This window comes from Vicia villosa, linkage group LG7, assembly GCF_029867415.1.
Source record: "Vicia villosa cultivar HV-30 ecotype Madison, WI linkage group LG7, Vvil1.0, whole genome shotgun sequence".
NCBI classification, from domain to species: domain Eukaryota; kingdom Viridiplantae; phylum Streptophyta; class Magnoliopsida; order Fabales; family Fabaceae; genus Vicia; species Vicia villosa.
In genome coordinates this window covers 56,485,503-56,512,651 of record NC_081186.1, presented here as the reverse complement: position 1 = coordinate 56,512,651, position 27,149 = coordinate 56,485,503, and the positions used below count along the sequence as shown (strand labels likewise).

General features: G+C 34.9%; 2 protein-coding genes across 2 annotated transcripts; both read left to right on the top strand.

Annotated features, from left to right (window-relative positions):
- The first annotated feature begins 541 nt into the window (after positions 1-541).
- LOC131619107 (uncharacterized) lies at positions 542-1,696 on the top strand. The gene has a single exon (XM_058890247.1). It carries the CDS (start codon positions 542-544, stop codon positions 1,694-1,696), a length of 1,155 nt encoding a protein of 384 aa, XP_058746230.1.
- Positions 1,697-12,776: 11,080 nt separating this feature from the next.
- On the top strand, positions 12,777-26,468 carry LOC131620605 (mitogen-activated protein kinase kinase kinase 1-like). The gene is made up of 9 exons (XM_058891734.1): positions 12,777-13,970; positions 15,144-15,228; positions 15,450-15,512; positions 17,636-17,793; positions 18,761-18,833; positions 18,961-19,020; positions 24,159-24,269; positions 25,300-25,542; positions 25,827-26,468. The coding sequence occupies exons 1-8, from the start codon at positions 12,931-12,933 to the stop codon at positions 25,507-25,509; spliced, it is 1,800 nt and encodes a 599-aa protein (XP_058747717.1). The 5' UTR covers positions 12,777-12,930; the 3' UTR covers positions 25,510-25,542; positions 25,827-26,468.
- The last annotated feature ends 681 nt before the right edge of the window (positions 26,469-27,149 follow it).

Sequence of the window (27,149 nt, the reverse complement as noted above, 5' to 3'; positions counted from 1 at the left end):
TGTTACCTATTTGGGTGATGTTCCCTCAATTGCCATTGTATTGTTGGGGGGATCAGAGCATTGGCAAAATTGCTAGTGCCATAGGAAAGCCAATCATGACGGATGAGTGTACAGCAAAGAAGCTTAGGGTGTCATATGCACGCGTTCTCATTGAAGTGGATGTTACACAGGAACTACGACAACATATCACGATCAGGAATCCACAAGGTGAGAAAATGATCCAACAGGTGGAGTATGAATGGAGACCACCATTTTGCAAAAGTTGTAACAAAGTTGGACATGAGTGTAAACAAAAGGAGGATGGAGTTAAGAAAAAGAAAGAGCCACAACGTGTATGGGAGCAGAAGAAGCCACCAGAGGAAACTAAAAGTTCAGATGAAGTGAGCAAACCTGCAGACCAAGTGAAGGTTGTAGAAGGACCATGGACAACTATCCAGAGCAAAGGTAGGAAAGGAAAGGAACCTGCAGAAGTAAGTGTTGAAATCAGAAATGGATTTGATGGACTTCTGGTAGGAGAGAGCTCTCAGATTGAGGGTGTTACATGATTTGCTGGAACGTGAGAGGACTCAATAAAACTGCTAGATGCCTGGAGGTTGGAGTCCACCTCAAGAAACTACAGGTTAGTTGTCTAGCATTGCTTGAAACTAGGGTCAATGCTAATAATAGTGAAACTATTAGGAAGAGACTGGGGTTTAACTGGGATTTCATTGATAACTATGATCATCATATGAATGGGAGGATCTGGCTAGCATGGGATCCTAACATTTGGAGTATAATCCCTAGTGAGAAAACTGATCAATTAGTACACAGTGCTGTATATACTAAGGCTGGCAATCTATCTCATCACCTCACCATAGTGTATGCTCACAATCAGCTTAATAATAGGAGGAACCTATGGCAGGACCTCATTAGAATCAGTGTTCATATTCAGGGCCCTTGGATGGTTGTAGGTGACTTTAACAACATTCTGAAAGTAGATGATAGAATTGGTGGTAATGATGTACATCTGGCTGAGTATATTGATATGGAGGATATGTTGGCTAATAGTAATCTTTCAGAACATGAAACTATAAGAGCTTGGTTCACTTGGTCAAACAAGCAGCTTGCTAACCCTATTAGTTCTAGAATTGATAGGGCTCTTGTTAATGCTGACTGGTACAGAATGTTCCCTAATAGTATGGTTGGGGTGCTCAATCCTAATATCTCTGACCATGCCCCTTTGAGAATCAAATTGGATAGTCTTCAAACAGTAGAGAAAATCAAGCATAGATTTAAATTCCTTAATTGTATAGCTGGCCATGCTAATTTCCTTCAAGTTTTAAGGGCAAACTGGATTCATCTTGATTTAGGCAATCCACTGGAGCAATTTTGGAAGAACCTACATAAGTTACAGTATAGCATGAAAGGATTGACCTGGAAAATGACTGAGGGGATCAGAAATCTGAAAATGAGTAGAGAGCAACTGGATAAAGCCCAAACACTGCTAGCTTCTGATCAGATGAATCAAACCCTGTGCCAAACTATTAAGTACTGGACTGATGAAGTGCTGAAGAGTTCTGAACTAGAAGAGAAGATTTTGCAACAGAAGGTCAAGTGTGATTGGGTTAAACTGGGTGATGGAAATAATGCATATTTTTATGCAAATCTTAAATCTAAAAACAAGAAAATCCAGATCAAGGAACTAGAAGATGATTAAGGTAATAGGCTAACTGACCAGAAAGACATTAAGATGGAGGTGATATCTTTCTATTCAAAGCTGATTGGTCAAACTGCTATACAAAGAAACCAGGTGGATATTTGTAGCTTGAGAGGAGGTGCTCAATTAAGTAGAGAGCAACAGGATAGTCTTATTGGCCCTGTGACTGAAGCTGAAATTTGGCAGGCCATCAGAAGTATGGGGGACTCTAAAGCACTAGGGGTGGATGTCTATAATGCTAAGTTTTATAAGGCCAGCTGGACAGTTATTAAAAGTGATGTTATGAAGGTAGTGCAAGACTTCTTTGTGAATAACAGGATGTACAGGGCTCTGAATTGTGCCCTTGTGACTCTGATCCCCAAGACTAAAGAGGCTAAATCCATGAAAGATATGAGGCCTATAGCATGCTGTACCACCTTGTACAAAATTATCTCCAAAGTCCTCACAAAAAGATTAAACAAAGTGATTAACTCAGTTGTTGATGATAGCCAGACTGCTTTCCTTCCTGGTAAAACAACTCATGATAACATCATACTGGCTTTTGAATTACTAAGAGGGTACAATGGGAAACATCTATCACCCAGGCATACTATTCAAACTGACTTACAAAAAGCTTATGATACTGTGGAGTGGGATTCTCTGGAGCAAATAATGAAGGAAATGAATTTCCCAAATCAGTTTGTTAGGTGGATCATGATCATGGTTAGAGGAGTCTCATACAGATACTTAGTAAATGGGCAAATGAGCAAGATTCTCCAAGCAAAAAGAGGGTTGAGACAAGGTGACCCAATCTCACCTCTTCTTTTTACTCTAGTCATGGAATATTTACATAGGCATCTTGGTACTCTCAAATAGGATGCTGGTTTTAAATTCCATCCAAGATGTGCTAGACTAGGAATTACTAGTATATGCTTTGCAGATGACTTGTTATTATTTGCAAGAGGTGATGTGAATTCTATTAGGCATATGATGGATAAGTTCCATCAATTCTCTGAAGCTACTGGTTTAAGGGCAAATCCAACAAAATGTAAAATATACTTTGGTGGGCTGAATGATCAGATGCAGCATGACATTGCTACTGCAATCAATTTTGGTGTTGGTAAACTACCATTCAAATACTTGGGGGTCCCTTTATCCACTAGAAAGCTCACTATCAATCAATGTCAGCCTATTATTGATAGAATGCTTGAGAAAATTCAACACTGGTCAGCTAGTCTGCTTAGCTATGCAGGTAGGAAGCAGCTTGTCAAGAGCACTTTGATGTCCATAGCAGGGTACTGGATGCAAGCTTTCCCCCTCCCCAAGAAAGTTATTCAGAGAATTGAAGTGATATGCAAAAACTTTCTCTGGTATGGCAAAGCTGTGGGAAGAAAAGCCCTTGTGGCTTGGGATAAAATCTGTCTTCCCAATAATGCAGGTGGATTAAATATGACTACTCTTAGTGATTGGAACAAAGCTACAATCCTGAAGTTGCTTTGGAATCTCCATATGAAATCAGATAAGTTGTGGATTCGATGGATGGGAGCTTACTACCTCAAGGGTGATAGCATAATGCAATGGGAGCCTAAGATAACTAGCTCTTGGATGCTCAAGAGTATAGTAAAGAATAGAGAGCTTACTATCCATAGTGAGTATTGGAAAGATAGTATTCAACAGAACCAATTTAATACCAATGCCATGTATAAAGAGCTGAGGGGAATCTCTACAAATCAGAGTTGGAGGAAGATCCTGTTTCAAAACTATGCAAGACCAAGGGCATGTTTCACTCTTTGGTTGGCTATTCTGAACCGGCTCCCAACCAAAGATAGATTGAGGAAAATCAATATTCAAACAGATGGCATATGCAGTTTTTGTGATCAAACTGAAAGTATCGAGCATCTGTTCTTTCTTTGCATGTATACTAGTCATGTTTGGATGCAAATCATGGAATGGATTGGCTATAATAAAATATGTAAATGCTGGGAGGAGGAGAAACAGTGGCTTTCTATAGAAACGGCTAGAAAAGGATGGAGACGATGCCTGCTTAAGTTGGCTATTGCTGAAGTTATATACCAGTTGTGGAATCTTCGCAACGAGAAGATCTTTGGCCAAAGTCAATTTGCTGGGGACATTATTATGAAGATCAAGCACACAATAGGGCTTAGAGCTTGCTCTAAAAAAGTTTTGCAGAACCATGTGAGCTTGGAAACCATGGCTATTAGTTGATCTGTGTTTATTGTCCATCTTGTTTGTGTTGGTTTGTTTGGCAGCCTGGATCATTGTTGATCGGCGTGTATAAACGGTTTTTTTGGTAATAAATTTCCTATTTTACTCCAAAAAAAAATGATGCAAAGGCAAATTTTTGAATGAGGTGGGATCATAGGGTCAAAAATTGGGGTACAACAGGGATTTAACTTAAAAGTTTAGTCCGAGGGGTGTGATCGAAGTCTGGCCCAAGAAACTTTATGCAAAGTCTTGTTTGAGGGCTTGAAAGAAGTCGAGCCCAAGGGACTAACGTTGCGCCTGAGGGACTTGGAGTGTCATCAGTCAAGGCTTAACACATAATCCCGCATTAGGGACTAGGATTCCCATCAAACGGGCTTATCCTAAATGTCCCGCCTAAAATACTTAGAGTTTTCTCTGGCGGGATTTAACTTAACGTTTAGACCGAGTGGTGCGACTGAAGTTTGAACCAAGAGACTTTAAGTAAAGTCTTGTCTAAGGGATTTGAAGGATTTTTAAGATGTTAGACAAATTGTTCAAATATAATTTTTGTTGTTATAGTATTTTAAAAATTAAAAATATGTTAATAATAAATACTATTTTATTATTTCCTATAAAATATTTTTTCCCGAAAAATATTAGAAAATTTTCATTATTTTTTTTTAAAATAATTTTTTAAAACCTATTTTTCTCTTTCATTCAAACTCTCAAATAAAACCTTCACTTTCTTCCATTAAAAAAACACAATGCAACAATTAATATGTTTAGAGATATTTCTTTTTTACTGAATTAAGTTGAGACATGAAAGCTGAATCAACCTAAAAAATATTAAATTAGCATAGTTTATTTAGAAAATATCTTAATGCACCCTTTAAATCTCTTAGCCATCTGACGAAATTCTATTTATGCCCCCTACTTCTGTAGATGTACCTCCAGAAGCACTTTTTTTTTAAAAAAATTGATTTTTCCGTAGCCGCATCTATGAGTGTTTCCGTAGATATGCATACGGAATATTCTCTTATATTTTAAATCAACTACATTTCACTCAAAAACTCAATTTTTATAACAAAAATGGAACATCAAACTATAGTAAATCAAAATTGTGCAATTGAGGTTTTCCAATTAATTTGATTTACTATAATTTCATGTTCTATTTTTGTTAAAAAAATGGAGTTTAGGAGTGAAATGTAGTTGATTTGAAAATATAACATAATGTTTCGTAGGTACATCTACGGAACACTCTATTTTCAAGACCTTTCGTAGATGGAGCTACGGAAGATTTCACGAATTTAATTAATTTAGGATTTTCCCAAGTTTTACTATGTTTTAACGCTTCCGAAGATGCACCTACGGAAAAAACCAATTTTTTTATAAAAAAAAGTGCTTCCGGAGGTATATCTACGAAAGCAGATGGACAATTTCGACAACTCGCATGGTGAGTGAGAGATCCAAGAGGTGGGGTAAGATATTTTCTAAATTTATGATATAATATTTTTATACATAGAGTCATCCATTTAAATCAAAATTATTTATGTATTTGTTAAAATATTTAAAAATCTATCTATCTATCATAATATATAAAAAAGTAAAGTACCTGAAATTTACATGATAAGCCCTCTGATTAAACAACTAAATTTTTTTTTATTCCATTGGTAAAAAAGATTTTTGACAAAATAACTAAATAGGATTGATTTGACATTTATTACAGGTGATGTGACATCGCCCAAATATTTATTGCATTTTATATTTTTTTATTCCACTTATTAATTAAAAGATGGTTAATTGAAAGAGGCATAAACTACATTTATATGGCAACCGAAATTGAAACGATACATTACAATAGGATTCTTTGAAAAGCAAAATCTCTACTACCGAAACAATGCAATAAATTCTCAGCCTTTCAGTTTTCTAAACCCTTATTTGATTATATCTACTAAACCATATGTCATTTTCACGCTTCATCTTATCTATTTCTCCATTTCATTTCTTCATATCAGTTCTTCAAGATGTAAGATTTTTTTGGACCATTCCATCTTTTTGTTGTTGCAAGTTTTTTGTAATTCCATGGTTTTTGGTTTCAATCTTAACTTGCGGTTCGTGTGAATCCAACCACCGTCATAATGTTAAAATCCGACCACCGTCGTTGCTGAGTCTGTTTCCACCACCGCCGAATTTGTTCCCTCTTCTATCTCTTCTGTTGCGTGACTCTTGCGTTGAAGGGTTTTACAAATTTGTATTTTTTGCTATTATGTTGTTTCGTTTTAGGCTTTGAAGCTCTGTGAATATACTGTGAGATCCAAATCCACACTTCAACATGAAGGTTCTTCTCTCAAACCCTAAATTTTACTCACTACTTTGATTTATTGCTCTTGCCACTGAACCATTTTCAAATCGTTTTTCTGCTGTTCAATGTTGTGAGTCCCATCACTGGATGCCAGAAGAAGCTGGAAATTGATGATGACATGAAGCTGTAATCTCTTCACCTATTTTCAATTTTACGTTTCTTCAATTCACATGATTTGTTCTTCTATTAACAAAATTATATTGTGAATTGCAATAGTGCTTTTTGGGAGAGGATCTCTCAAGAGGTTAATGGTGATGCTTTGGGAGAGGTATGGTTGAGTAATCCTGAAATAAATTTAGGAATTTGATGAAATTTGTATTGATTATTGTTATTATCCTTTATTTATTGTTTATATGATTGTGCTACTTATATGAATTCAGAGGCTATGTTTTCAAAATTACTAGAGGGTCTTACAAACAAGGTTTTCCAAGAAGCAAGAGTGTTAACTCTGATCGTGTTCGCCTCTTGCTCCATTGAGGAACTCCCTGTTTCTGAGGACACGGAAGGCGTACTGGAGAGTGAAGGAGAAAGTCTTTTCGTGGATTAATTTCAGGAGGAAGTCTGTTTGAGTATCAATTTCAGGTTGATCAGTTATGAAATTCTGTTTCAATTAATTTATGTTAAAATCAATTTCAGAGTTGTCAATTCAAAATTAACATTTCATTGGCTTTCCAATGGTTTCAACTCCTATTACAAACTATTAGAAATAACTGTAGGCTGTTTTAGTTAATAACATCAATCAAAATATATGATGTCTTGAAGAAACCAGTGGTGTTGAATTTGAATAGATTAGAAATTACATATAAATATGAAATTTGTATGTCTGGGTTAGTTTACATAACTTCGGATATGAAATTTGTATGTCTGGGTTAGTTTACATAACTTCAGTCTAAATTGGAGTTCATAACATTTTATTTTCCTATATCGTCTTTAATTTATCAGGGATTTCCTATATCGTCTTTAATTTATCAGGGTTTCGACGCCTGAAGTACATATAGTGCAACCGTCTTTAACTTATCAGGGTTTCGATGCCTGAAGTACATATAGTGCAATCGTCTGTAACTTATCAAGGTTTCTGTGAGGGAAAAGATGAGTTTTCACGATGTCAAAACATGTCACTCAAGTATGGATATACCTCCAATCAACATGTCAAAGAAGGAAACAAGAAGAAACACAAAAAATGACAATTTTGGTGATAAGACATGTATAGGTCGACTCACACACATCCTAGGTCGACTCACAATGTTCAGAACTTGGCATTTTGGCAATTTGGAAGGTTTAGCCTGACTCATGAAGACTTCAGGTCGACACATGAAAATTTGTGTGAGCCTCGGGTCAGCTTAGGTCGACCCTTAAGTCGACTCACTCTGATTTGTATGTTAGGGCAGTATGCGTCGACGCATGGCTCTATTCAGGTCGACGCATGATATTTTAGGGAAGCCTCAGGTCGACCATGTGGTCGACTCATGAAAGCCTTAGGTCGACGCACACTTTCTTTGAGTCGACGCATTGAAGCTTTTTCTCTATTTTGTTGATGTCCAGACTTTGCTCAGGTCGACCCTCTCAGTTGCTCAGGTCGACCTGTCGCTGAGAAATGTTGTTTTTTGCTGATTTCATTTTGCCTTGGTGTGTGGTGACATATAAAAGATTCCTTGATCATTTCATTTGAAACTAACAAGAAAAGTGAAAATAGACACAAAGCTCTCATCATCTTCAACCTTTCACTCATCGATTGATAATCACACATAACAATCTTTATCAATCAAGGTGAGGAACGTGCGTTGATAAGGTTCGATGGTAGATTCGGTTCTTGTTCGAGTTGAGAGTTTGTGGGTTTTTCTTGAATAAAACCTTAGGGTTTTGTCCTCCAAGATCAAGTGTGATTTGGGAGTTTTTGACGATTGCTTCACTTCACAAATATTCAGCCGTGCTTAAGGGTTTGAGGGATCGGTGATTCGCTCAACAAGCTAGCAACAACCGGAGGATAGGGAAGGAAGGATCGGGGTCGAGATTCGTCAAGATTGTCGACAATCACTTGGTTCTAATCGAATCAAGGGGAAAGAATATTTTAATCTCAATTTTAGTGCATAATTGTAGTTGGTGATTGGTAACTTCTTCTCTTGTGAACAATTTGCAGTCTATACAATTTATCCTAATTCTATTTGGAATTAGGGACAGACGTAACCTATGCGAGGACGACAAGGGGAACTGTCTAACCAAATCTCTCGTTCTTTTTTGTTATCGCAGTTTACTTTCATTTTGTGCGTGACAATATTTGCGTATTTGTGTAGTGTTGAAAGTTGGTGACAATTCGCTCACCAAGTGTTTGACAAAATACCAAACACAAACCATTGCCGCTATTTCTAACAAACGGTTAATTGTGAGTAATAACGACTATTGTGTTGTGTAACTAGTTGATAATTTCGTCAATCGCTAAATTCAACTTCATTGCTTTTTCATTGATTTACGTATATCCGACTTCCAATAACTAATGTCGTTCTAGACGATATTTTTCATTCCAGTGCACTTAAGTTTTTAAAATCAAAGTTGTTAAATTTGAAAACCGGGGATCTATTCACCCCCTCTAGATCCATCTTATCGTCTAACAGTTTCAACGCTTGAAGAACATATAGTGCAATCTTCACGCTTATCTTGATTTTTGGAGGTGGATCATAGACAGACATATATGATGGTGCTGTATAGAGTTTGATACTTCTTACAAAGATGTTGCAGATCTTTGATATTTTAGTTATGTATATGATTAAAAAAATATTTATATATTTTTTAAATTGGCCAAAAATAGAAATTTTATAATATTTCTCCAAAATTATTTACTCAATAAAGCTAAAAATAATGCCTTTTATTTTGTTTTTTAATCAATTTAAGAAAGATTTATATTTATATTTGGATTCATTATAATTGAATTTTTGTTGAATACAATTTCTTCCTGACATTAAAGTGAGTTAAAGACAACGTGTCATAGTATATTTTGATTTACACATAATTTTATTTAATTGTATTAAAGTAAATATTCTATATTAATAAAATGTAGGAGTATCACACATTAATATATAATGTGTATTGAAATTAGTACTCATAATAATTTATATAAGAAAATTATTTAATTTTATTATAATATCAAATGTTTATAATTAGATCTCATCGCTGGATTGATATTTATATTAGCACATCTATATAATACTTATTTTATTTTAATCAATTTTTTTTTAAAATCCTTATTTTTGAATGTTAAAACTCTTTTCCCAAAATTATTTGTTTTCTCTAACTTTAATTTTTTCTTTATTAATTATATAACATTTTTAGAAAAAAATGCAAATCTATTATAATTATTAAAACTCAATTTTTCCTTTATTAATTATATAACACTTTTTTTGAATAAAAAGATATTCATTAATTCAAATTGAAAAATACATCGATCATTACAAATTCATGATCGCTAAAAACTGAAAAAGGTGAATCTACAAACAATCTCGCAGCATCTAGGTTAATAGCATACAACGACAACATGAAAGTGCCTACAAATATGACAAAATAAAAGTCATCAGAATATTCATACTTCTGGATCTGCAACATTGACGCCGAAGTCTTACTCAGATCTGTAATGATTTGAAATGAATGTGTCAATTTGAACCAACAAACACCGTACTAAGACGGGAAAACCAACAAGCACCGTACTAAAACGGGAAAACCAACAAATACCGTACAAGACTGTGAAAACTTAAAAACACACAAAACAAGAAGCAAATCTGTATGGATAACCACTTATTTAAATAAAAGAAAAAGAAAACCGTGTTGAAGGGTGATTTCTAGCAAAAAAAAAAATGACCAAAAACTACCCCTAAGAATGCAAATCTTTCAAATTTTTAATTTTCTTAAATATTAAAGATAGTTAAATGATAGTAATTACAATAATAATAGTCAAATTATCATTTAAGGTTGACTTTCTAAAATTTTATTATTGAATGAAATTATTACTAAATTGAAAACTAAATAATTCCTCATAATTATTATTTATTTCTTAATTTTATTTTAATATCAAAGTTGAGTCTTAATTTGTTTGAATTAGTAAATTTATACTTAAATTTTTGAATTTTTATAAAAAATTAATAAATATGTATTAAGTTGTATATAAAAAAAAAATCAACTTATCATTTAATATTGTAATTGATTTTTCAATATTCTTAGATTTGAGTTTTTATTTACCTACTAATATCTACACTAATAAATAATTTTAAATTATTATTTTATTTTAAATTAATATCTACACTGTTAACCAATTAGGGACATGCATCAAAATAAATCCTATATTTAATTTTAAAAAACTAAAATTACATGACAAATTAAAATATTTTGATTGGTTGTATGTGTAAACTGTTTTATACTGACAATGCACTATCTTTAAACTCTTTTATTTTTATCTACTTATAATTATTCGATATTCTTAAAACAAAAAGATTTTTGTTTTTTCTCTTTTCCTATATAAATTTTAATAATTGATTTATTTTATTTGTTAATTTTTTTATTAAAGTAGGCCACATGTCAGGAGAGAAGTGTACTTGCAAAATTTTGAAAACATACTTGCAAAATTTTGAAAACATACGAATAATTAAAAATCGTCTTTTTAACTTATGTAATAATGCTTACTATCATTTTTAAACCAATTTTATTTAAAAAATGAGTTTCTTATTAATAATTATTAAAAAAATTAAATTTTCTAAGAATTATTAATAAGAATAATATTATTTTATTTTATTAATAAAACTATGATTTGTTTAAAATTGAGAGTAAGTACTATTATAGTTTAAATAACATCTTGTTACTAAAAAATATTAAAAATAATATATTTTTATGAAATATTAACAAAAATCACATATTTTAAAGAATATTAAAGTATCTAGAAAAATTACGATTACTCTTCTTACTCTAAGTTATAACTTTTTTTATTCTAAGGTTAAATATTTAATTTATCATTATAAAAATATAAGAATAAAAATTATAAAATAATTTTATTTTGATCCTTATTTGAGATAAAATATATTTTGAAATTATTTAGATTTTTATAGAAAGGTTAACAAAATAAAACAAAATCAATTGAGATTTTGTAATTTTTGTATAGTTATGAAATAACTAAAACTTTACCGAATCTTTTCAAATTAACTTCATAATTGTAATGATGATAAAAATATGTTAAATGGTAGTCATGAAATTTTAATGATAAATGATAATTATAAAAAATAATGATAAAAATAAAATTTATTAATATAGTTAATTTTAGGGTTAAATATGCTTTTAGTCCCTATAAAATTATCTAAAATGGCTTTTAGTCCCTATAAAAAATATATTGACTTTTAGTCCCTATAAAATTACTTATGTGCTCGCATAAGTAATTTTATAGGGACTAGAAGTCAATATATTTTTTATAGGGACTAAGAGACAAAATTAAGATATTTATAGGGACCAAAAACATATTTAACCCTTAATTTTATAAACTGAATAAACTACAATTGTTTTTATAAACGAGTATAAGTTATAAATAATTTTATGAAATTAATAAATTTAACTATTTATTCAATTATTTGTGTAAATGAAAATAAAAAACAAATTATGAAATTTTCATATATTTTTTTATTTTAGAATTAATTTAACCTAGCATCTTATTTTTTATTTTTTAATCTATACATGCCTTTTTAATCGATATTTATAACTTTTTATTCATTATTTGTTTTTATATTTATAAATGCATTATGCATTATACATATTAAATTTATATGTTTTGTATTCTGAAATTGGTATTCAAAATTTTACTTTAATGTTCAAACATTTAATTTTTTAAATTTAAATTTTCTTTTAGTAATCAAAACTTACGTGGTTGTTGTTATTATTTTTTTTTAAAAATTTTAATAATATATTAACTATGATATAATAAATTATATAAAAACATTAATTTATCAAAAAATATTAGTGTTTTTTTAATAATAAAATGTTATTATTTATACTAAAAAATATTATAAATATTTATTTTTGATAAAAGAACATGAAACAATTATGATAGAAAAATTTATAAATAAATTTGTTATGAAAAAGATAAATTTATCATCCTTTTAACATTTCTACAATTATATATTATCATTTTATTTAATTAGTACACATAACATAAAGTTTTATCAGTGCATCAAAAGTAAGTTTTGTTTCCTTATAAAAATATATAAAATAAATAATCAATCGTTAATTGATCTAATTGTGATTGACCAAAGATTTGATAGAGAGAACTACACTTTGATCCCCGCAACTATCATTTACCAAAGACTTGATGCCAAAAGTGACCCTAAATTAAATATATAAAATTAAAGTGTAACATAGTAATGCAATTATTAATCTAAAAGTACTATGTTAATGCGCGTGGACATAGAAAATTTAAAGTAAGAAAAAATACAAAATTCCACACGAGCAATCCAATCCGATTCTTTGTTGGTTGTCAACGTGGCACCGCGTTTTCTGGCTTTTTTTTTTTTTTTTGGTGAAGATTTTTCCGTTTCCTTTTGCAACTTCGTTTACCATCATCTCTTGCGCAGTCTTGCTCTCATTTTCTCTTCTGTTTTTTATCCAATTTAAAAGCGCTTTTTTTCAAACGCACGGTGCCGTTTTTAAATGGACTTTTCCGCTACGAATGAATCACTTATCTCGAATTTTCGCTTATAGAAAGCAACCAACGGATATGAACTCGAAGAAGAAGACTCCAAGGAAACAACAACCTAAATTAGAACGGCGTAATGCGGCGAAGAACTTCAGCTACGACGCTCAACCGACGTCGCCGGAATCCTCTCCGTCGTCGTCGATTCTCTACACTCGATCCATGGATTTCTACGATCGAACTAGCTTTCGAGTTGAAGGAGTTGATGGTGAGTTCGATATTATTTGTCGGAGCCTCGGGCTTAACGGACCGGAGGATTTCTCGATTCCGGCGGCGGCTTGGGAGGCGATGAAGGTTCGATCGGCGTCTGATGTTTTACCGAGGTTGAATATTTCGGAATTCGATGAAGCCAAGGTGGAGGATGAAATTGTAGTAGCAGAGATTGATGATAGGGTTCCGGTTTCAGTTAGAGATTCTCCTGCTGAGACTAGCGGTTGTTGTAACATAGGTGATGGTGGTGGAAAAGATAGGGTTCCGATTAGGGGTTTTGATGAGGTTAGCACCGGTTGTTATACCGGCGGTGAAAATAGGGTTCCGATTAGGGATGTTGATGAGACGAGCGGTTGTTTGAATACTGGCGGTGGAGGTATTAAAGGATGTAGACCTCCGATGCTTAAGCCGCCACCAGGAGTTAGGGTTTCTATTTTGGATAACACGTGTTCCACGTGGGATCTTCTGAGGGAATTTGCTCCTGAAGGGGAAGGAAAAGGAAAAGAGAGAGAAGAGGAAGAGAAGAAAGATGTAGAAGAAGAAGAAGAAGGGGAAGTGGGTGGTGGAATATTGAAGACAGATGAGGAGGAAAGTGCTGAGATTATTGGTGAGTTTTCGAGGTCGTGTTCCTTCACTACCTTCACTACTTCACAAGAAGATGATTCATCTAGCACTACAACAGAGCCCAGGTCCAATAGTATTTCTCCTAATGTGAGATTGAAACCTGTTATCACTCCTGGTAGCTGGCAAAAGGGTGAGCTTTTGGGACGTGGTTCATTTGGATCTGTATATGAAGGAATTTCTGAGTAAGAGCTGTTCTGCTTTCATCCTCTTCACTTCTGCCCTTTCTTGTTTCTATTATTAGCATGTTAGTTAACTTCTGTCACTTCATTTAAGTATAAAATAATTATTTGGAATCATGGTTAGTTTGAGGAGATAATAGGGGTATCGTGATTTTGTTCAATCTCCAAAGGATAGCTTTTATCATAGTCACACTGGCACACTTGATTACACTAATTTTGTTGCGTAACCAAACATATGAAGATTAAATAAAAAGGGTTTGCATTAGGTAGTGTTTAGTTGGGAGAAATTAAGGGAAAGATTGTTTTAAATTTTATAGCTCAGTTATCTTTTCGGAAGGGTAGGGGAAGAAGATCCTGAATGAATTTTTGGCTCCCTTGACATTTGAGAGATTTAAAGGGATGGGTTGTGTTTATAAATTTTTATACGTTAGTGATTTAGAAAGCTGTTATTTTTCTTTCTTTTCAGTTATGGATTTCATAATCAATGATCTAACTTAGGGAACTTATTAACTCTTGCCAAGTAGAAGAGTGTTCTTGGGGGCCACGTCTGTAATTAATGTTAGTGTCTCTGTATAATTAAAAAGAGGATAGTACACACAAGAGCACTTGGATGAGATGGCGGGGGTCTCTTCTAGCTGAACCAGAGATCCTGGGTACGAATCCAGCCCTGGGCACGCAGCAGTGCTAAATCTCTTAGGGAGGAGGGTTTGCCGCCTATTATGATAGTCCTACAAGGCTCGAGGGATTAGCCTTTGCAGTTGCATACTGTTGTTTCGAGTAATTAGAGTTGTTTTTTGAAACATAGTAAACCCTTTTTTATTTTTGGACAATAATCTACCAAAAAATAGTACGATGCTGGCATCCCTTTGTTGCACATGTTGGAATGGTGCCTTTTTGCCCTAGGCTGTTCATTTTGGCACAATATGAAAATCACGGTTCCATTTTGGCATCCCTTTGTTTTTCTTAGTTTAATGGTGAAATTAAGTTGTTCTTAATAAAACTATCATCTAATATCTTCTATTCAACACGCTTCACCTTTTTGAGTTTGTATCTCACTTTTGCCACAATGCTCAGGAGCAAAGCCCTAAATAAATTGCCATTTACAATATTTGATGTTTATAATTGTTAGGAAAGTGCTAACTACTAGTTTTATTCATTTTCTGATTACCACTGTAGAGATGGATTCTTTTTTGCTGTCAAACAAGTTTCACTGCTTGATCAAGGGAGTCATGGAAAGCAAAGTGTCATTCAACTGGAGCGCGTAAGACAGTCAGACAGGCTTACTCTTTCTATTGCTTTATAATTTTTTTATACTTCAATTTTCCATTAATCAAAATCCTTATGAAGATAAATGTTTTCTTATAAATACTTTGCTGCCTTGTGCAATACTTGAAAGTTGATCAACCATTTTTATCTATTTACGTTCTCCTTATTATTTTTTAACTATATTTTTTTCTGACTCTACTTTTTCCTCACTCTCAGGAAATTGCACTTTTGAGTCAGTTTGAACATGAGAATATAGTTCGATACATTGGCACTGAAACGGTACGTTTCCTGCCATCTCTTGTCTTCTTTTTTCCTTTTTATGTTAAATTTCATTTGAGCCCATGGTGAAAGAATCTGTTGCGTATAGTGCTATTCATGCACTTTCATTGAACATCTTTGGCTTTACGGAGTAGTTGGTTCATGAAAATTTTCAACTGCCGTTGCCCCTTTTCTTTTAGATATAAGATAAAAGTTATATTGTAACATTGTTATGGGCCTCTGCATCATTCTTTGCCTAATGGTTTAATCTTTTGGGATAGTTGGTTCATGACAGCTTGATACCTTCTATCAACTTGATAGAGATGAAAAGATATGAACATGAAACAATACAGGATTGATTTTACACTATATAGACAAATCTATTTACAATCTAATAGATGCTTGCTTAGAATTACAGGGAATGTATCTGTTCTATTAGAGTAGTGAATACTCTTGTATGTTGTAACTGGCAGCTGTCAGGTCTAGAAGTATATTACCTACAAGTAGCAGGTCACCTTGTTACCACTATAAGTAACAAGGTGCCACCTCATTTGTAACTAACTTTCCATAATAACAGAATTCTGTTATCTGTTAAAGAAATGAAAATCTCATCTTCATCTACTCTAGTTTCTAACATAAGTTTATGTTAAAGAAATGAAAATCTCACCTTGCTTAGAATTAGAGGGAATGTATCTATTCTAAATGACAGACATTAAGAAAATATAATTCTCGGCAAAATAAATTTTAAATATAAAAGGAAAATAATCAAGAACTAATTGTGCAGAACAACACATTACAAATTTATATTAAATGTAATAGGTCCTTTTTCATCCGAAATATTTTATTGATGTCTAGAAGTAGTGGAAAAGTTGTAGCCAGAAATGTATACTGTGTAGTTTGATGTATTGCTAACTTCACCTTGTCTTGACACACTACATAGCTAGGGACTAGTTTCCAATATAACTTTTAGCATATAAAGTAGAAATCAATGTTAGATTTCAGGTTTCATATCAAGACATTTGACCACTGCAATTCCTTCAATTATTTTCTGTAGTTATGCTGCAGTATTTTGTCTGTTTTCAGATTTTGTCCGATATAGATTAGTTTATCTTCTATTGGTCATTTTATTATTGTGAGCTTGTCATTTCATCCAATAACTACCAAGGTAATTAAAACCGGGCCAGACATCAAACCGGTGTAGACACGGGTTCAAGGTTTAAAGGTTTCACCTTGGTTGGACCGGGGTTCAACCGTTTTCATTTATATGCTTTCCTTTAATAAGATTTCAAATAATATGTTGATATATTTGGTCAATTTTGGCATAACCTAGCATTTAATTATATTATAAAGTTAGTACAAATTAACTTAGTTATTGTTTAAATGATAAAAATACTAATTTTCTATTAATAAAAACATAGCCTAACTTCCAAGGATAAATATGATAATAATAATGATAATTTATATACTATAATAGTACTAGTAAGGAAAAGGATACTAAAGCTGCTTTTAGATTTTAAGCATATTCTCTGCGCAGTATGTTCGGTGCTGTTCATATTCCCTGTTCGTTAAACGAACAGCTCTATCAATGTCCTATTCTCGTTTGTTAAAAAAATTACTATAATAGTTATTTGTTAACATTAACGAAACGTTTGCTTTGCGTTTTCTTCTTTTGTACCTCAGTCTAACTCCTCTTCTTCCTTAGCCTTTGTATTCTATTCCTTCTCTCCTATGCTTTTTGTGTCATGGAAAACACAAAATCAATAAGAAAAAGCAAAAACGAGGGGTTGGAGGCTAGAAAAATAGAGAGACAGTTGCTCCACCCGGTTTTGAAGTTTAGTATCTGTTTTATACAATAGCGGTTTTAGGGCCAAAACGGACTGGACAAGTTGTAAATAGTTTATTTTTACTGTAGTTATTTTTACAATTGTTGGTAGTAATTTGTAATTTGTATTCAGACCTTTAGTCCATACGTCAGACCCATTAGGTTAGAAGAGACCATAGAAAAAGATTAATGCTTGTACGTTATTTATGTATTATTCAGTATTAACAGGCCACATGCCCGGTTACCGGTCTGGTTTTCATTACCACGATAATTACTATCTTGAACTGTAGTTTGTAATTTACATTCTGCTTGTTTATTGCAGGATGAATCAAATCTATATATCTTTATCGAGTTTGTAACCAAAGGTTCCCTTTTAAGCCTCTACCGGAGGTATAAACTTCGAGATTCCCAAGTATCTGCTTATACGAGACAAATTCTGAGCGGTTTAAAGTATCTTCATGATCGCAATATTGTTCACAGGTGATTCCAAAAGTTATTAATTTATTTTTCTATTCTTTGTGGTATAGAGTAGAGATGAATTTGGGTGTTCTTGCTTTCCTTGCATGAAAGAAACTTCCACTTGCTGTCTCATAATTACAATATATTGTTTTAAAATGACTTTAATAGTATTAGTGTTTCTTTTTCTTCTTGTTGTTAACTAGTTATTTAGAATTTCCCTTCATTTTCATTGTCCGGAGCGCATTTTACATATATATTGGGCAATATAGGAAAGGGGAGTGGAAAAAGGGAAAACGTTGTAGGGCAAAAAGGATTTCTCATCCAATTATTGTCTTTTTCTCTCAATTGTATAACCTATGATAAGTATTCTAGTGTTTGTTTTTGGCTTATTGTGATGGACCTAGAACAATAAATGGGTGTGGTATGGGGTAAGATTAGAGAATACAGTCGGATATCCATCTATAGTTTGTTGCAGTTCAAATCTATCACAGGGATGAGTAGTTAGATAGAAATGTTCAAAATAAAAGGACCTAGAGAGAGATGGGAGACATTCTGTAATTTGGACGTGAGAACTGAGCAAAGGCTCTGATGTAGGGGAAAACCCTTGGAGGAATCTTCGTTCTCCTTTTCTGAGTATTTTCAATCAAAGTGTTCATTTCCTATCACTGTTTCTATCAATTTCTTATTTCTCCTTTTCTGAAACCCTATGCAAAGATGATATTTAGCCTTAGAAACAATCTAGTATTGAAGCTCTAGATAGAGTTTAAGAAACATTTCAACTTGTTCTTGGAACTTGAAAACTGTATAAACATCTATGTCACATAAGATTCAGTGTCAGAAATTCTAATGGGGTGCAGTTTTATTTCTTTTTTGTTTATGGTGTCACAATTTATTTAGCGTATTTTATTTCTGTGTTAATGCATAGTTATATAATGCCACAAAGCATTCTTTGTAAATATGGCCTAACGATTTTCCCTCCTACATAAAGGGATATTAAATGTGCAAATATATTGGTTGATGCAAATGGATCTGTCAAGGTTGCGGATTTTGGATTGGCAAAGGTGACCTTTTCTACTCTGCTTCAGTTTCTGTCAAAGTTTGACTTTAGTTATGGAGTCTGTACTACCTTCAACTGCATAGAATATAGTTTCTGTTTACTAATTTTATTCCCTGGCTATTGTTTTTCAGGCAATTAAATCGAATGATGCTAAATCATGCCAGGGAACAGCATTCTGGATGGCACCAGAGGTTTGTCTTCAATCTTCTCTTCAAAAGAAAATTATTGGTTCAACATATTTGTTACATTGTTTATAACTGCTAAATAGTTTCTTTAACAGTTAAGTTGTTGGATCCATCCTTGTTACATATACATTGAGTTTATGCTCTTCTACTAGTTCAAATGCTTGCAGTGATTCTTATTAGGTTAAGCAGTATTAGAGTATTCAGTAGCATAGCATTGTAAAAGTAAGCCAGTCAGTTTAGACTGACACCTGGCAATTGTAATCAGGGCTACCTGCTACAGCAGGTCACTGCTTGACTCTATATAAAGCAAGCTGTGCATCTTTTGTAACTAACTTTACAGATCTACAACAAAGAGTTGTAACTGAAATACAAAAGTTCATCTATCTTTTCTCTTTCTAATATGGTATCAGTTTAGCTTTTCGATCCATGGCCTCACCGTCAGGATCACCGTCTTCCGCTCAAGTTACACCGTCTTCTACTCCGCCGCCGGCGGCGGTGGTGGATGAATCTCGTCGTCTTCAGTTCGCACTGAAGATCGCTTACAAACTTGATGAAAAGAACTTTCATCTATGGCGCCAACAAGTGGAGCCGTACATCAACGCGCACAATCTCACCGATCTCGTCGTCTGTCCTCGGATTCCGTCAAAGTTTCTCTCCGACGATGATCGTCGCTCCGGTTCCGTCAATCCAGCGTATGCGTCGTGGCTTCAGAAGGATCAGTTGCTGTTATCGTGGCTTCAATCAACGTTATCAAGCGACATCATGTCCAGAGTTCTCGGTTGCACTCATTCTCATCAACTTTGGGATCGCTTGTTCAATTACTTTCAGAAGCAAACTCGCGCGCGTGCACGCCAACTCCGTGTGGAACTACGTGCTGCGATGCTCGATTCACAGTCTATTTCTGATTATCTGTTGAAGATTCGCACGATCGTTGATGCCCTAGCCTCGATTGGAGATCCTGTTCCAGTTACGCATCACATTGACGTCATTCTTGAAGGATTACCAAGTGAGTATGCCTCTGTTGTTTCTGTTGTAGAAAGTAAGTTTGGAGATATGGATTTGGATGAAGTTGAGATCCTGCTTATTGCTCATGAGTTAAGATTGAACAAGTTCAAGAAGCACACTACTCCAGACATTGCCTCTCTGAACCTCACTCATGCTCCTACTCAAACTTCATCAACTTCACCTGATGTGTCCAAGCCTGACATTCCTTCTGCTGCTCCTGCTACATCTTCGACTGAACCTGACTATGCTTCCTTCAGAGGAGGAAGGTCTAATAGAGGTGGTAGAGGTGGCAGAGGTAGAGGTGGCAGAATCTCTGGTGTTCAGTGTCAGCTTTGCTCTAAGGTTGGACATTCTGCCTTGAATTGTTGGCACAGGTTCAACCAACAGTTTCAGCCTCAAGGTGCATATGCCAACACTCCTTATGCTTCAGCTCCATGGTCCACTCCTCAGGTTGCCTATGCTCAAAGTCCTGCTAATGTGTGGATAAGACCTACTGCTACTGCTCAAGCCAGGCCAACTGCTTATGCATACACTCCTAGCACTTTTGTTGTCAATGCTGCACCTGTCCAAGCTGCTCCTGTTCAAGCTGCTGCCACCTGGTATCCTGACTCAGGTGCCTCATTCCATGTCACAAATGCTGCTGCCAATATTCAGCAACAAGCTCCTTGTGAGGGACATGACCAGGTCTTTGTAGGAAATGGTCAAGGTCTGCCAATTTCCTCCACTGGCTCTAGTACCTTTTCTTCTACTTGTCAACCTCACACATCTCTTTCTCTCAATCATCTTTTACATGTGCCTTCAATTACTAAAAACTTAATAAGTGTTAGCCAATTCTGCAAAGATAATCATGTTTACTTTCTCTTTACTGCTGACTCTTGCCTTGTCAAATCTCAGGTGTCCAATGATGTTCTTCTAGTTGGCAAAGTTGGCTCAGATGGCTTATATGAATTTCCTCATCTTGCTGTTTCCAAGTCTGCTAAGTCTTTAGTCAGTTCTAATAATGTTGTACCTAGCATTAATGCTACTGCTGTATCTTCTTCTTTGTCCAATATATGGCACCTAAGATTAGGCCATCCCAATGTCAATACTCTTAAACTTGTATTGAAGAATTGTAATATTCCTATTCATAATAAAATGCATGATTTCTTTTGTACTGCTTGTTGTGTTGGCAAAGCTCACAAACTACATTCTCCTCTTTCTCATACTGTCTATAAGTCTCCTCTTGAACTGTTATATTGTGATCTTTGGGGTCCTTCACCCCAATCTTCCACTCAAGGGTTCAAATACTATATCTCATTTGTAGATGCCTTTTCCAAGTTTACTTGGCTCTATCTGCTTAAGACCAAAGCTGAAGCCCTTAGTGTCTTTAAACAGTTTAAGGCACTTGTTGAATTGCAGCTTGGCTTCCCCATCAAGGCTATTCAGTCTGATTGGGGTGGAGAATTCAGACCTTTCTCCAAATTTCTTGCTGAACTTGGTATACAACACAGAATTATTTGCCCTCATACACACCATCAAAATGGAGTGGTGGAGAGGAAGCATAGACATATTGTTGACTTGGGTCTAACTCTGCTGAGTCATGCTTCTCTGCCTATTTCTTACTGGGACTTTGCCTTCTGTACTGCTGTTTATCTCATTAACAGACTTCCATCTGCATCTGTTAAGTTTCAGGTACCTTACACACTATTATTCAAGTCCTCTCCTGATTACAAGTTTCTGAAGGTGTTTGGTTGTGCCTGCTTTCCTCTTCTCAGACCATACAATGCCCACAAGCTGGAGTTCAGGTCTCATGAGTGCCTTTTCTTGGGGTATTCAGCTTCACACAAAGGGTATAAATGCTTGTCTCCCACTGGAAAGTTATACATCTCCAAGGATGTCCTGTTTAATGAGTCCAGGTTTCCTTTTCTGGAACTCTTCCCTAACCCTTCCACCACTTCTACATCATCTACACCTAAATCTTCCTCTATTTCATCTCTGCACCATCTGCTGCCTCCTAGTGCAGCCTCTCCCTTACCCATGCCTAATCCCATTACAGCTGTACCCTTCTCTTCCTCAAAATCCTCTAATTCTTCTTCCACAGATACATCCACTCCCTCACCTCCTCCTCCAAATAATCTGTCACCCTCTAATGACCTGTCCAATTCTCTACCCTCTACATCCCCTACTGCTACTTCAGCATCCTCTCCTTCTATGTCTACAGGTGCTGATTCTTCTTCTTCTATCCCTCTCAATGCTGTCCCTGTTGTGCAGAAGCCAAATAATCATCATCAGATGATTACTAGAGCCAAATCAGGCTTTGTTCAACCAAGGCTTCAACCTTCTCTGTTGCTCACACAGTCTGAGCCCAAAACAGTTAAACAGGCCCTTGCTGATGACAAGTGGAGGTGTGCAATGCAGGCTGAATATGATGCCTTATGCAAAAACAAGACCTGGTCCCTGGTACCTCTACCTCCCAACAGACAGCCTATTGGGTGTAAATGGGTGTTCAGGATCAAGGAGAATCCTGATGGGACAGTTAACAGGTATAAGGCACGACTTGTGGCCAAGGGGTTTCACCAGAAACAGGGGTTTGATTACAATGAAACATTCTCCCCTGTGGTCAAACCCATCACCATTAGACTCATTCTCACTGTGGCTTTATCAAGGCATTGGTCCATTCAGCAATTGGATGTCAACAATGCATTTCTGAATGGTCTTCTTACTGAAGAGGTTTACATGGAACAGCCCTCTGGGTTTGTTCAGTCTGACTCCTCTCTAGTTTGCAAGCTGCACAAGGCCCTCTATGGTCTCAAACAGGCCCCTAGACAATGGTTTGAGAGATTGCAACAAGCCTTGCTTCAGCTTCACTTCAAACCTAGCAAGTGTGACCCTTCTCTCTTTGTCTTTAAGTCTCACAAGGATACCATTTATCTCTTGGTATATGTTGATGATATTATCATCACTGGCAGCAACTCACATTTGCTTCAAGATGTCATTACCAAGCTCAATTCCTCCTTCTCTCTCAAACATCTTGGTGCCTTGGATTATTTTCTGGGCATAGAGGTCAAACATGCTTCTAATGGCTCCATGCTCCTCACACAGGCCAAATATATCAGGGACTTGCTCCACAGAACCAAAATGACTGATTGCAGTCCTGTCAACTCTCCTATGCAAACCTCTTGCAAGCTCACTAAGGCTGGTTCTTCTGCTCTTCAGGATCCCTTCATGTACAGGTCTGTTGTAGGGGCCCTCCAATATGCCACCATTACCAGACCTGACATAGCCTATTCTGTCAACAAAGTTTGCCAGTTTATGGCTCACCCACTTGAGGCTCATTGGGTTGCAGTGAAAAGAATCCTCAGATATCTCAAGGGTACTCTCAACTTTGGTTTACAACTGTCTGCTCTGCCTTCCACTCAGCTGCCCTCCATTAGAGTCTTTTGTGATGCAGATTGGGCTTCAGATCCAGATGATAGAAGGAGCACCTCAGGTGCTGCTATTTACTTTGGCAATAATTTGATCTCATGGTGGTCCAAGAAACAGCCAGTGGTTGCTAGATCCAGCACTGAAGCTGAGTACAGGAGCCTTGCCCAAGCTACTGCTGATTTACTATGGCTGCAAACCTTGTTCACTGAGCTTGGTATCTCCACTCTACAACCTGTTGTCTTGTGTGATAATCAGTCAGCTGTTCTACTGGCTCACAATCCTATCATGCACACTCGTACCAAACACATGGAAATTGACCTTTTCTTTGTCAGAGAGAAGGTGCTGGCCAAGAAGATCTCTGTTGCTCACATTCCAGGAGTAGATCAAATTGCAGATGTCCTTACAAAACCTCTCTCCTCTCCTAAATTTCTGGAATTTAGACACAAACTCAGGGTTGCTAGCTCCCCATGAGTTTGTGGGGGGGGTATTAGAGTATTCAGTAGCATAGCATTGTAAAAGTAAGCCAGTCAGTTTAGACTGACACCTGGCAATTGTAATCAGGGCTACCTGCTACAGCAGGTCACTGCTTGACTCTATATAAAGCAAGCTGTGCATCTTTTGTAACTAACTTTACAGATCTACAACAAAGAGTTGTAACTGAAATACAAAAGTTCATCTATCTTTTCTCTTTCTAATAAGCAGTGATTTTTAAGCTTTACTATGGTAATATGCAGGTTATAAAAGGAAAAGTGAAAGGTTATGGACTTCCAGCTGATGTATGGAGTCTAGGATGCACTGTGTTGGAGATGTTAACTGGGCATATTCCCTACCATCCTATGGAATTTGTATGTATCATATTCGCATTTCAAGCTCATAATCCAAACTATGTTTCTTCTTTTTACCACACCATTAAGATGAGATTAAACTTAAACTTATGCGACTTTTGAAAGTTGTTAAATAACTAATAAATAACTTTTAATTGTGGCCATTGGCACCTGGTTGCATGGTTTAGATTTACTATTCTTATATAAAAACAGTCCTTTCACCAGTGATACTGTCAGTTTTGTACTAGAGTGAGAGAAGTTACACTTACGTGACTTTTCAAAATTGTTAAATAACTTATGAATTATTTGTAATCTTAGCCAATGTCACATGGTTACATGGTTTAGATTTACTCTTTTTCTTGTATAAAATTAGTCCTTTCCCTCTTGAGAGTGCCATTTTTTGAGTGAGGAGTAAATCTTGATTCAGAGATCTAACCATGGGTGGTGAAGATAAAGATTAAAACAATATTCATGCAACACTTTTAGATGGTCGTATGACCATCAGAACTTTCCAATCTTTATCATTTATGTATAATTCTATGGTCTAAATTTACTCCTCTCACTCTTACATACAATTAGCCCTCTCACTAGATATACCCCCCTATGTATATAAAATAAATTATCAAATTACAGTGTATTAAGATTTTATGACCACTATTCACTTAATAGTTTTATTTAAATAATTCATGTGAAAGTTACAATAAATGAAATCATATCTTATAAGAATTTCATAATCAGAAATAATTTAGTGTCATTCATATTATCAAATACATGAGATTTATGTTATATGTGGTTTCTCAAGATATATGAAAATAAAAATAATTGAGTTATAAATTTGTTGTGTAAATCTGATGAGATTTGACATAAACAACTAACGAAATATGTAGTTATTATTCAACAAAACTTGTTATATCTAAAGTTATTAATAACGACAGTTTTAAAGGGTTATGTGGGTATAATTTGATTCCTTCCTGCTATAAAATTTATATTAAAACATTGCATTACTGCTGGTTTTGACTTCAAAGTTTTGATGAATCTCTTCTGACGACAGATCCCTGCAATGTATAGAATTGGAAAAGGTGAACTACCTCCAGTGCCTGATTCTCTTTCAAGAGATGCACGTGATTTCATCCTGCAGTGTCTTAAAGTTAATCCAGATGACCGTCCCACTGCAGCACAACTCTTAGATCACAAATTTGTCCAGAGGTCGTTCTCCCAGTCCTCTGGCTCTGCATCTCCATATACTACGAGAAGAGGTTGAACTTGTCATCTCCATCATTTTAACATAGTTAAGGTAAAGATTGTTATGCACTATCTCATTTTGCTGCCCTTTTTATGCCTTTCATCACAACAGCCTAATCATTATTATCTTTCATATAAAAAACACTTTTTTCAAGAATTTTTATTCAGAACTTTTGATATTGTTGGATGGAGACAAGTAGTATCTTAGATTTTGAAGTGCTAGTTTCATAATTGAATGCACATGATGCATGCTTTATTTAAATTGAGTGGTGCTCAACTGTGTTTAATTATTTTTTGGGGACACATTTTCATCCTAATAAATAATTTCTGAAACAGGAAGAGGATAAAGAGAACAAAAGACTTCCTAACTGGTTTCCGGTGGAAATCTCCGATGGCAAAGTACACCTATGCAAACCATTGCAGCATGGGTTTTATCTTCTTCAGTGGCTTATTTGATTATTTAACTCTTGATAACAAATCTGTCATTCATTGGGTTTAAAATGCCTCCAATGTCCGGTCTTCAAGTTGTTAGAGTTGGACTAAAGGTTCATTGTTGTAGCAATTGTTGGTCGTGTTGTGCCTTTAGGTTTCAGAGTTTTGTTGGTTGTGTTGTAGCATATATTTTAGGCATTGTTTTGGCTCTAGGACTCCAGAGACCTGGCTTACCGGTTGGTGCATGAATATCATATTTGATAACTACGTTCAATGTGTATTATGTAATTATTACTCAACCGTACTGTGTCTGTCATAGCACAACAAATTCTATCATCAACTAAATGTATAAGGTTGCCAGGGTCTTCTACCAATTTGTAGGCTAAACTTCTGGGAGCGATAGGAGCAAGAGTTGGTTGCTAGTTTTGTACATGTTACTTCTGTAAGTAGGAAATTATCAGTGTGCATTTTTAATTCATTATTCCCGAACTTGTTTGTTCTTATTGTCAACTTGGTTTCTTTTTGTTCATTTTTATGTTTTAATCATATGATGTGTAAGTAAAGACTATGTTCGACAGTTGACAAAGTAAAGAGATATAAAGGAGTAGAAGAAATATTGGATCTAATAGAATTAGTCTTCCAAGTGTTCATAAATAATATCGTTTTCCAATAGATGATGAAAACAAAAAGGACAACAAGCAATTGAAGATAATGTCTATTACCTTACATAACATTACCACGATCTTAATTGCCCTTCTTTACCACTTTATGTCTTTGCAAGACAATTTCTTCAACATGTTCTTCAGTTTCATCTTATAGTATTTATAAGTAAAACAAAAAACAGAATCAGACCATTCTAGCTGATATTACACACAAATGGAAAATTAACTAATAATCTAGAATGTATAATTTTATAACTAATATATTACCATAAACAAGTAACAGCATTTGTTTCCTTTACATTTTCTCTTCATGCTTCCTTTTGGTTCCAAAAATGTTGTTAAACTTTGAGTCATTTGCGACCATAAACGCTTCTGTTAAAATTTCACAAAATTCTAAAAGTTATAATGTATGTCTGTTTTAAGTTATGATCTGCATCGACCACAGTTGTCTCTATTTTACCATAAAATATTGCTACAAAAGAAGAAAAGAAAACTTGCCTTGATTTTTGGTTGTGATTGAGCTTCAACATTTTGGGAGGCTTCGATTTTTCTGAGGTATCTAGAG

Excerpts from the sequence above, each read along its gene's own strand:
- LOC131619107 (XM_058890247.1), top strand. The coding sequence starts at position 542 with ATGATTTGCTGGAACGTGAGAGGACTCAATAAAACTGCTAGATGCCTG.
- LOC131620605 (XM_058891734.1), top strand. The coding sequence starts at position 12,931 with ATGAATCACTTATCTCGAATTTTCGCTTATAGAAAGCAACCAACGGAT. Across the intron at positions 15,229-15,449 it reads GTGTCATTCAACTGGAGCGC|GAAATTGCACTTTTGAGTCA; the intron begins GTAAGACAGTCA and ends CCTCACTCTCAG. Across the intron at positions 15,513-17,635 it reads GATACATTGGCACTGAAACG|GATGAATCAAATCTATATAT; the intron begins GTACGTTTCCTG and ends TGTTTATTGCAG.